Here is an 11,307-nt window from a genome sequence, read left to right as displayed (position 1 = left end):
TGTTAACCGCACATGGCACTGTAACAATTAGGCCCCTTTATGTTTTTAATTCTTTCAAGGCAAATATGTTTAATTATAATTTATATCATAGCATACGGGGCACATACCAAATTTCAATGTAATAAGAATATCAAACCCATACAGAAGTAGGTATCGTTTGTAACGTTCAAAAGATACCTACTTCTGTATATGGGTTTTGATATTCTTATTACATCTTACTACAACCTCCAACGATTATGCACTAAAAAAATAATAATTATTGAATATTTTAAAATATGTTGGCTAAATGTTTGTCCGCTAAATTGTGATAAAAATCGACAAGATTTAAAATTTCGAGCGATTTGGTTTAAACATAAGTTTAATTTAAAAAAAAGTTTGGTTTAACGAGAAAAAATAAAATATGTTAGTTCTAAACTCCAAAATGTTACAAACAGCATAGAATGTTAAACATTTATAATGTACAAACAGTTTAATATGTGCATATAGACTTATATAAAATTAAAATAACTTATAAATATAATAAAGCTTCGAATTAAAAAGTGATTACCACCGCAAAAATATCCCTTTAGTACATGTGAATTAAATCAAGTGTTTTAACCATATTTGTGACAATTACAAAATGTCAAATTACAAAAATGGATGAATTTAAGTTACGTTTATGTTTACCGAGTTGCCAGTGAGTCACAATTTACTTCCAAAATAACAAGAACTTACAGTTAACGTATTTAAATATATTTATTTAATAAACTTGTAAATAGTTGTGCATTTTGTCTTTGTTTTAATTGGCGAAAGGAACAATTGAAAACAGTTATTCCAAAACAATTTGATCCAAACTACAAGTTGTTGCTTCGCCCTGAAACATTTTCGTTCCGGTTCAAAACAAACATCACTGGGATTATGTTTGCTCGTTGCTCGCTTCGACAAACAATGGCTCAAGGTCCATATTTATTCTCGCGTCACTTTCGGTTTTTGTCGCGTCAAAACCAGAAACCATTTTTCGTCCCGTCACAGATAATAGCTCACTTGTATTGGTTTAAGCTTAATATTAAGTTGTTCCAATGTAGACTGAATTACAGTCATTAGTGCTTGGTTGCTTGTAGATTAGAAGTCGTTTTTGTAGATCTGGAATGCATTTAATTGGTAAATAACAAGATTAACCTACATTGTACAACTTACTTGCCTTTTTAAAAATTTAAAACAGTTGTAATATGGAAGAGTGCTCAGATAATAAAGCTAGTATTTACAAAGTTAAAACTTTTGAACTTGCAAAGGAATTCAAGTCATTATGTTACGCAAACGGAAAGGAACGTGAAGTAAATATATAATCAGTGCCTTCTCCACCATGTTCAAAGTGAATGAAGATTAATTAGAAACATTATATTAATTATTATTTGTTCTACGTTTTATTTAATAGAAATTTACATTAATTAGGAAATACTGACGACGGTTTGCCGGAGAAATCAATGTATATATCTTAATATTGACTGGCTAGCTTTGCTAGAATATTCTACTATTAAAAATTTTTATTTGTTTAAATTCACAACATTTAAGAAAGTTAAACTTTCTTTTTCACAGCTAGTCAGTTTAAACCTAAAATGGGAAACACTGTGTCTGTTGAATATTTGATAAGCTTTACTGAACCGTTAGCAAAAGAGTTAAAGTCACAATGCTTTGCAAACGGAAAAGAAAGAGACCCCAAGACATCTGCTAAAGTCATGCACAGACTAGGCCTTGCATATCAAATAATTGCCCGATTATCAACAGGACGCGACAAGAAAATATCTCTCATTCGCAGCGCCGTGTTGTTAAATGCAGCTATTGTGAGGAAACCTGACAACGTTGCTGAGGTTGAGAAAGATCTCGATGAGCTTTGTTGGCATGTTCTTCAACTTGCTGGCAGCCATGACACCAGTGTGGACAGTTTGAAGCAACTGGTTGAAGCATCTGTCACTAAAGTGAAAGACTTTCGGTGTTGGATAAACGATATTGCGTTAAAAGCAATTTCACTTGCACAAACCGATCAACGTAGAGCTAGTCTGATAGAGAGTTTGCAAAAAATCATCACGGAAAAATACAAGTGGCTCATGGCAGATATAATGGAGTTTTGTGTGGAAGCTACAGGTTCAGCTCCTTGTAAATATGCTTTGGTTGGAATGGGATCACTTGCTAGAAATGAAATCACTCCTTATTCAGATTTTGAGCACATCTATTTGTTGGAAGAAGGTGTTCAAAATCGTTCAGATTATGATGATATACTTGAATATTTCCGTTGGGTGTCTGTGATGTTTCAAGTTGTGGTTGTAAACTTTGGTGAAACCTTAATACCTCACGTTTCGTTGCCTTTCATTAATGATCCAGACAAAAATAATGGTAAGGGCTGGTTCTTTGATGCGCACACACCTCGTGGCATTTCGTTTGATAGAATGGTTACTTTTGCTTGCAAGTTTCCACTTGGTAGGTCAGCTACACCGAACAAACCCTGGGATACTGAGCTGATCAAACCTGTTTCTGAAATGCTTGAATATCTTGAAAGGGATATTGACCTTAAAAACGGTTACCACTTGGGCGATATTTTAACTAAAACATGCTTTGTTTGTGGCGATGATGCAATCTACGATCAAATGAAGATGAAAACAATTGACATCTTACAACAACCTCTTTTCGATGAGAATTTGAAAAAACAACTTAAGGAAGATACTGACAAATTCAACATCGATAAATGCTTGGCTTTGATGCATGAGAAAGACTCAGTAAACATCAAAAGCGTCGTATTTCGAAGCGTCACTTTGTTTATAGCAGCACTTGGTAGACGATATAATTGCAAATCGTCGTCTTCTTTCGATATTCTGCGGGAATTGACTCCAAGCCAAATACCACAGCAACAATCGGATGATTTTATGTTCGCACTTGCTTTCGCCTGTGAAGTTAGGTTGCGGGTTTATTTCAAATACTCCGGCCAGTGCGATTATCTTGACGCAAGATTTGAACCATTTCATAATTTGTTGCTGGAAGTATTTGGTAAATCAAGAATTGTTGAATTTTTCTCTTTAGCTTCCATTTTGCAAATGTTCACCAACAAGCAATCTGAATCAAAACAATCACCTTGGCTTCGTGTTATACTTTCTCTTATGTGTTTACGTTTGTATAACGAAGCAATCGAGGTCATTAAAACATGCAAAAGCAGAAATACATTTGAGTTAAAAGCTTCAAAAGCAGACATTTCCTATTTGGAGGGTTTGTGTCACTCTAGACTTGATCAACATGAACTTGCTTTAAAGTTCTTTGCGTTAGATTTTCAAAGGCGTAGTGTAATTTTGTATGAGATTGGAATTTGTTGCAACGAACTTGGATTTATCTTGCTTGCGATTAAATGTTTCGAAAAAGCTTTTCAGTCAAACAGCACAAACAAAAATTCACGACCATACCAATGCGAGTTGTTCGGGTTGTATGTTAGAGAGAATATGTTTGAGAAGGCCAGCAAGATACTTAACCTTGTTCTAGACGACAATGTTTACAAATATGCACAACTCTGTATTGCTCGGTATTACCGTGCATTTGGAAAATACCAAGAAAGCATTAAATACGGCGAGAAACATCTACATCAATGTCGTAAAAACGCCTTCGATGAAACTTCAGATCACGACACAGCAGTTGCGTTGGTAGAACGTGCTCTACCTTACATCGCTATGGAAAACTACACAGAAGCTGAAAACGCAATCGATGTGGCGGAACATATTTCGAAAAGTAAACATTATGTTCCAAACAAGAAATATCATCTCCCTGCTGAATGCAAACGGCTCCGGGCTCAAATTCACGTAAAAACAAATAACTTTTTACGAGCAAGTGATTTGTTTAAGGAAGCTTATGAGCTCTACCCCTCAAGTAAATATTTTCAGCGAAGCAAGGTTCTTGTCAGAGCTGACAAGTATAGGTGTAAGGGAATACATTATTGTAGCAACAATGATTACAAATTTGCGTTATATCAGTTTCAAAAAGCAATCTCCACGTGTGATGAACATCAAGGACATAACTTTGTGCAGTTAGTTGCAAACGCGAAATTAAACGCTGGAATTTGTCTTATCCTACTTGATCGATACGAGGAAGCTTATAACACACTGGAAACTTCTCTGAAAATGTATTTGGGTTTTCATAAAACTGTAGAGATGGATCACATGATTGGAAACTGTTCTGTGTTACTCATTATTTGTGGCTTTAAATTGAAAAACATGAACAGACTGTTAATTACTTCAAAAAAGGGCAAGAATATATGAAACAGCTTTCATTACAACAACGAAAATATTTATTATATTATGTCGGTCGTTCATATCAACAACTTGGCAAGTTTGAAAATGCGGTAAAATGCTTTGAACAAGATATCAAACTTCATTTGACGTCGGATCCCGATAAAGATGCAGCGATGGTTATCGCAGATTGTCACAAGCTAATCGGTGAATGTTATTTGCAGATGGAGCAACATGACAAAGCAATGCAGAGTTCGAAAACAGCAATCAAGTTGTGGAAAAAAATCGACCATCCTTTGGCGAGTGAGAGAATTAATCATTGCTACAAAACAAAAAAACTTGCAAGACGTGGTTTGAAATCGAAAAAATAAACTTTTTTCTAATTATTTTCGCTAATTTGAAACCTTGAAAGGTAAAATCGTCGGGAGCTAGTTTCGTATAAAAATGACTTTTTGTACGATCTAGAAACAAAAATATGTTGAATAAAATTTGTATAATTTTTGTGTTTAAACAAAGTATCGTAATTCATAATGCAAAAATAATTAACGCTAATGAATATTTTTTGGTTAGTTATTTGCCATGACCAAGATCTTTTGTTATGGAATTTCTTATTTTCGCATATAAACTTAAAAAAACTTTTTTCGCGTTTGCGACAAAGCGTCTAATATTGTAATTTTCGTTATTGGCAAATCATTTGCTGTCGCCAAATATTGGAATATAAAGTTTGGAAAATGTATATTTAAGGGCTTCATTTAAAATCAAACACAAAACTTTCTTTCATTTATTGAAACATTGTTGATGTTATAAAGTCATAGGAGTAGATAAGCGAAGCAATTTTATGCTAAAGTATAAAGAAATTTCTCAAAATCTTAGCAAATATTAGTTTGTTTAGTTTGTTGTTAGCTCAGTTGGTAGAGCAGTGGTCGCCTATTCCCGCATACAAGTTAAATATCAAGCGATTTCAAGCGAACCAGAGTTTGTAAAATATCGGAGATCTTACATTTTAGAACTCAAGACATTAAGCCTAATTAGATGAGTGGGATAGTTAACACGGGTTAGAGAGTTGCGGTAATTATTGTGTTAACACGATAAGCGAGTGGATTTACATGGTTCATTAAACCCGGGTTAGGGAAAAAATGTTAGGAAAATCTGTCGAAAAGCGAAAATGTCTGTGAACGTTAGCGTTCTGTATGTTGCAGGCGGCGTAGTTGCAAAGCAAAACTATGTTGACTTCTTACTCTGGAAAGCATATATGCTTGAATTTTGGTTTAACAGCACTTTAGATAAGTATACACCTTTTTTAATTTCAGCTTATTATTGAAATAATTAGGAAACTATGGATCCGAGAGTGGTAGTTATTTATTACAAGTATATTTTGCAAGTTATGGTTATTGTGTTATTGCACCGCAAGCGTTTGATCGCTCGAAAAAGTTTGTTTCAAGTGTTGGTAGCAACAAGATTACACCATAATAGAAGACGAACAAAAAGTGTATGGATGATGAATAGGTATGTTTTGTGGCATTTAAAATAAAAATTATAAGTTGAGGAAAATACACTAATGTACATAGGTCAAAAGAGTTTTGGGAAAAAACTGTTGTTGGATTTAATGATGCTCAGTGGCTTAAACACTTTAGAATGAAAAAAACAAAGTTTGATGACCTTGTCAATAAGCCTGTTTACATGCACCTTTCTCAGGCAGATTAGATTAAGGTTCAAGCCGGCTTGAAAAGTAATCCGTTCCAGCGTCGTAATTACATGGTGTGAAATTCAAGCCAGCTTGAATGTACAAGCTGCACTGATATGCATTATTACGTAATATTCCAGTAAACCTCTGACGCACAACCGATTTTTCGGCTTAGGCTACTCCTTGCGGTAGCAATTTATTGCTGCTTGTTCGTTTTTATAAACCTAAAATTGAAAAAAAACATAAGAATTACTTGAGTTAGGTTTGCCGATTAAGTACGTTTTTGACTGTATATTGCTTCAGTTTACCTGGCACACAGAATGTAAGTGCAGGAAAGTTAAGCTTGTTTGTGCTGGCCAACGCTATATACAAGGCACAGCGGACAAGAGAAGGTGATAAGCCAAACATTAATAAACACTGTATTTGGCGCTGGCCTAGAATCCTACCACAGCGTTACAGTTATCAAAGCAATGTACAATATTTGGGTGAGGGTGGGCCAACTATTACTATTTAAACCTACCCAAACCCGCATCCTAACCCGAATAATGTTATATTTTGTCGATTCTAGAACAGCGCCTCAGTCACAAATTAGTATCTGATTCAAACGAGTGTATGTAGTGTTCTTTCCTTATGCGCTAAACTTGTTTTGTTTACGACTAGCCATTCGTGTTACGTCAGAATTCCCCAAAAGTGGCGTGATGTTTCCTGCGTTAAAGCAGGTCATTCTACATTAAACAATTCCGGCCGTCAGCGAAGCCAGGTTATGGGCTGCATTGATGGTTCGCACATTGCCGTTACTGCTCCTATAGAAGGAAAGAAAGATCATACGAACCGCAAAGGTTTGGATTCTTATGTGCTGCAAGCTGTTGTCGATGACAAATTATGGTTAGTTTATTATGCAGTGATGATTTTTGTTGTGAAATTTTTTTTAAACACTTACATAATTAAATAAACTTTTAGTTTTAGAAATGTAAGCATCAAAATGCCTGGAAGTTGCCATGACGCATCAGTTTTTAAGAACTCAGCATTGTTCAAGCACTCCAATACTTTACCAAAAGTAAGTGTAACTATAATTGTTTACTATATTAATTATGTATTTCACAACTTTTTTGTTCTAGGCACCCTTAAATATTGAAGGTGTGAACATACCACTGCTTATTCTTGGTGATCCCGCCTATCTAATATTACCATGGCTGATTAAGCCCTACATTGGGTCAAGAATTTCACCAGAAAAAGAATCTTTTAATTGTTATCACAGTAGTGCACGCATTGTAGTGGAAAATGCATTTGGAAAGCTCAAGGCCCGGTGGCGCATACTAAGAAAGATTGAAGCACGCATAGATTTTGCACCAACAATAATTGGAGCTTGCTGTATTTTACATAATTTGTGTGAATTGTCAAACTCTGCAGTAATCGAAGCAGTTACATTCGGCCATCATAATCTACCTTTTGCTGACCAGCCTGTCAGTAGGCCCTGTGATGTAGCTACAGGTGATGGTGTGCATCATCGTGATATTTTGATGCAACATATTAGCAAAAATCTGCCCCAAAGACAGTCAAGTCGTTTTTTATAGGCCTGTTTTTGTGCAATTTTCGTAGTATTGTTTTGTCGATAATTTTTTCTTTTGTTGTGCGTTTGTAATAAAACACAGTCACCTAATTTTGTTTTATGAAACATTGGAACCAACACCAAAGATTCTTATGTACAGTATTGTATTTTATTTTGAAAAAAACGAAAGTGCCTATATGTAGAACAGTATAAGAAGGTGCATATTATGTACAGTTAAAATAACATAAAAATAATTGCCAATAAAAAATTTTGAAAAAAGGAAACAGTAGTTGAACTGAATACCAAACACAGTACACTGCAAATTTAAAACAAAAATGAAAGGTGCAAATATGTAAAACAGTAAGGTAGAGAGGTGCATGATAACAAAAAACACAGTTGCACTGGTAAGTTTAAAAAAAGTAAAAGGATATAATGTACAATAGTTTAACAAAAAAAAAATGGATAAATAAAAAATGAAAGAAAAATATGTACAGCATTGTATTTTATGATACATTGTAAAAAAATAGTAGTGGTGCATATGTAGAACAGTAAGGTAGAAAGAAAGGTGCATGATTACAAAGGCGAAAGTTAAAAAAAATAAAGATATGTAGGCATACAGAAGTTAAAGTTCTTCATCTGATGGGTTGTTTTGTGGAACCATGACCTGGAGTTCCATGGGTGGTTGTGGAGACAGTTTAGGTTGTTGGAAATCCGTTCTGATTCCACTTAGCATTTTTTCCATGAGCACTCTGGCTTTTTCGGAGTTATCATTAAAGATAGTGCATAATTTTTCGAATGATGAATCAGTTGACTCTATAAAGCCATACTGGTATTATAAAATTGTTTTAAATAGATATTTATTTTGAAATACCAATATTTCCATCAAGGCATTGCACACATACACAATTGCACATTGGTTGCAAAGCTCACCTTTGTTTACAAGCCGGCGTCACTTTGGTGGTCTGGGTCTTATGTTGCTGCTGGTACAAGGTTTATGGTCTGCAAAGTATAGCACCAAAAAATTAAATGTACACTATTCAGAAGTCTACATTTAATAAAAGCTAATTAGGCTAAATCACAATAAAACCATTCATCTTCTTACCTATGTTTGGTATTTCCTGCTGTGGCGTTTCGTCATGTGCTAAAAACAAGATTAGCATTTATTAGAAATTTCTACTGTAATATAGCAACTTTAGATTGTAGATTCTTTTGAGGCTTTTCCATTTTTCCCTTAGCTGTAAACTACACCCATGTGCAGTGGTAAAATTAAAAAAAAAATAAAATACCAAAGCTAAATAAAACTTATGTTCAAGTTTTATGGGATTTTTATTAACCTTAACATAGATCAATTCACTGGCAAACATATTAGCAAATGTTAGGGTTAAATGCTTAGTGTATACATTAGTCTTTGTTTTTATTTGTGGTATTAGGTAATGATTTTATTCTTAAATCATTTACAAATTTAAACAAACTATTAATATAGAACTTGAATAAAGGAATTAGGACATAAAATTATCTAATTCAAGACAAAAAAAGTTAAGATTCAAATAATGCAAAACGCATGCCAAATAAACAAACCTAGTGTAAGTTAATCCATGCTGCGTCTTCATTTCTTCTGCCAAATGATCAAATATTGGTTTATTTCTTTGTTTTCGGCCATCTATTTGCCTAAGGATATCTTTTTCGGTATGGCATCGTGATCGGTAATAGTATATCTGCTGCTTTTTCATACTGATTTTAAAAAACCTAAAACACTATTTATAGATTATTCATTATAATAAATTCAGATGAAATTAGGCTAATCAAGTATAAACTTGCTTTGCGTAGTCCAAATTTTATGCACAGTATTAAACCACAGCCAAGACTTAGAACAAAGAAATCGTAACCCACTAAACAAGCGCGTAACTTACCTGTGACGAGTTGAGTTGACGCGCTTAAGCACGATAATATTCAGCGAAGCGTAACGAAAAATTGCTGCGTCAGTTTAAGTGGGTTAGAGAATCGTGTTAACCCACTTAATTTCACCATGTAAAGAGGCTTATTGTTTGGCAACACGCGTCACAATACAGCGCAGCGCACTTAATTTCAATAATAAAACAGGAATCAGAAATACATCAACGTCAAAATAAAACTAAATTTTAAACCAAAACTAGACGAACAAGTAAAAGATAACATGTTTCCATTAAACTAATTTAAAACCCTACCCTCAACTTTATCACTAATTTCCCTAATAATTCTAATCCCCCCTTCTATTAACACCTATAAGCTCAAACAAGTACAAATAGTCCGGCGCCAAAACAATGGCGACCAACGGTGTCGTTTAAAGCACTGCACTTATTGTGTGTTCCCGTTTCAACAAATCCAAGTGCTTCACATTCTCGTCTTGCGTGGAACAAGTTCTGGACAAATGTCGTCACTTTCACTGTTTTTAATTTTGTGAACATGTGCGCAAATATGCAAGTGAAATATTAGGCTAATCACTCTAAGCGCAAAAAAATATTTTTTTTAAGATATGGCATTAAAAATAAATTGAAAACAGATTGCATTAGAGTTTATGGCAGAAATAGTTTATGAGTCCACACATTGCCTGGTGGCCACCACCTGGATCCGACCAATGATAACTCTACAATATCGTGTTTAAAGCAAATCAGCATCTTAAGTGAATTTGTAGATTTATAATGAATATGTCATAAAACATGGGTCGTTTGAATAAAGATCACTAAGTACAAAGTAAAGACATTATTGTTTTTTCACAGGGTTTATATTTGCGACGATATAATTAAAATAGCTGTGATGAGTCATAGCTGAAAGTCTAAAACCGAAACGTAATGTTTACACAAGACAAAATGCAAACTTTCAAAGATATTCAAGTTTCTTTGATTTGTCGATGAAAATAAGGTAATGTTAAGAAATCGCAATTGTTATCCACAAACTAGGGCCACGGATATCGACACATAAACGATAAATCAACTGATGTATGCGAACATGAAACATCTCTCATTCGCAGCGCCGTATTGTTCTGACAGTCTTGCTCAGATTAAGCTTCAGCCATTTGATCGCGGTAATTAATCGAGCTCAAGGGCGACATCGAGCGGTGGAACTCTGAGCCTGCATAGCTCAGTTGGTAGAGCGACGGTCCCGGCTTGACCGGAGGTCGTGAGTTCGAACCTCACTGCAGGCCAGTTGTTTTTCTGGCTTGCTCTGCTTGCATCATCATAGATCGACAGATTCGGGTAGTCTGCGATGGCTTTTCGGTGTACTATTGATACGGAAGCCGTAATCGTTGGTCATAAAGCAACTTCCGAGGGGCTAGATCACAGATGTTATTAAACACATATGTTTGTGTGTGTCTTTCATCGAGCGGTGGAAGTTACACTTGTTTGAAGCTGTTTGTTTTTAAGAAGCCGCTTGGCGCGAACAACAACGATGGTCTCTTGATCGAATCTAGCTCGCTTGCTCCAAAACAGTTTGCAAACGAAGGATGTCCCTTCAAGGCTGAAACAGTAAACAATGAGAAATTAGGAGTGTAAAGCTAAAAGTGTAACGGCTAGTGACAAAAAAAAAGATTTGAAGTAAAGTGAAGTTCAGCAAAGCGAAAGGAATGAAAATATTCTGCTGTTACTGAGCAGGAAAGGAGACACAATAATAAACGGGGGTTCGGTTGTTGTATATTTTATCAGGAGGGTATATTTACAGGGTTTAGTGTTTATTTTTTTTTTTTTTTTGGGGGGGGGGGGTAGTAGACGGTTATAAATAGCGTTACTTATCAGGATTGCTTTCAAATATTAATATTTGACTTTGGTTTAAGGTTTAGTGCAGGGATGTCCAACCTT

At 34.9% G+C, this 11,307-nt stretch overlaps 2 protein-coding genes across 2 annotated transcripts; both read left to right on the top strand.

Annotated features, from left to right (window-relative positions):
* The first annotated feature begins 1,595 nt into the window (after positions 1-1,595).
* On the top strand, positions 1,596-4,612 carry LOC146139061 (uncharacterized). The gene is made up of 2 exons (XM_083391606.1): positions 1,596-3,815; positions 4,466-4,612. Exons 1-2 carry the CDS (start codon positions 1,596-1,598, stop codon positions 4,610-4,612), a joined length of 2,367 nt encoding a protein of 788 aa, XP_083247732.1.
* Positions 4,613-5,406: 794 nt separating this feature from the next.
* LOC146139060 (uncharacterized) lies at positions 5,407-11,004 on the top strand. Its single transcript, XM_083391605.1, has 5 exons — positions 5,407-5,429; positions 5,810-5,936; positions 6,677-6,810; positions 6,886-6,982; positions 10,879-11,004. Exons 1-5 carry the CDS (start codon positions 5,407-5,409, stop codon positions 11,002-11,004), a joined length of 507 nt encoding a protein of 168 aa, XP_083247731.1.
* The last annotated feature ends 303 nt before the right edge of the window (positions 11,005-11,307 follow it).

The sequence above is a fragment of the Ascidiella aspersa genome, chromosome 6 (assembly GCF_963924565.1).
Source record: "Ascidiella aspersa chromosome 6, kaAscAspe10.2, whole genome shotgun sequence".
NCBI lineage: Eukaryota > Metazoa > Chordata > Ascidiacea > Phlebobranchia > Ascidiidae > Ascidiella > Ascidiella aspersa.
This window is presented reverse-complemented; position numbering and strand designations above follow the sequence as displayed.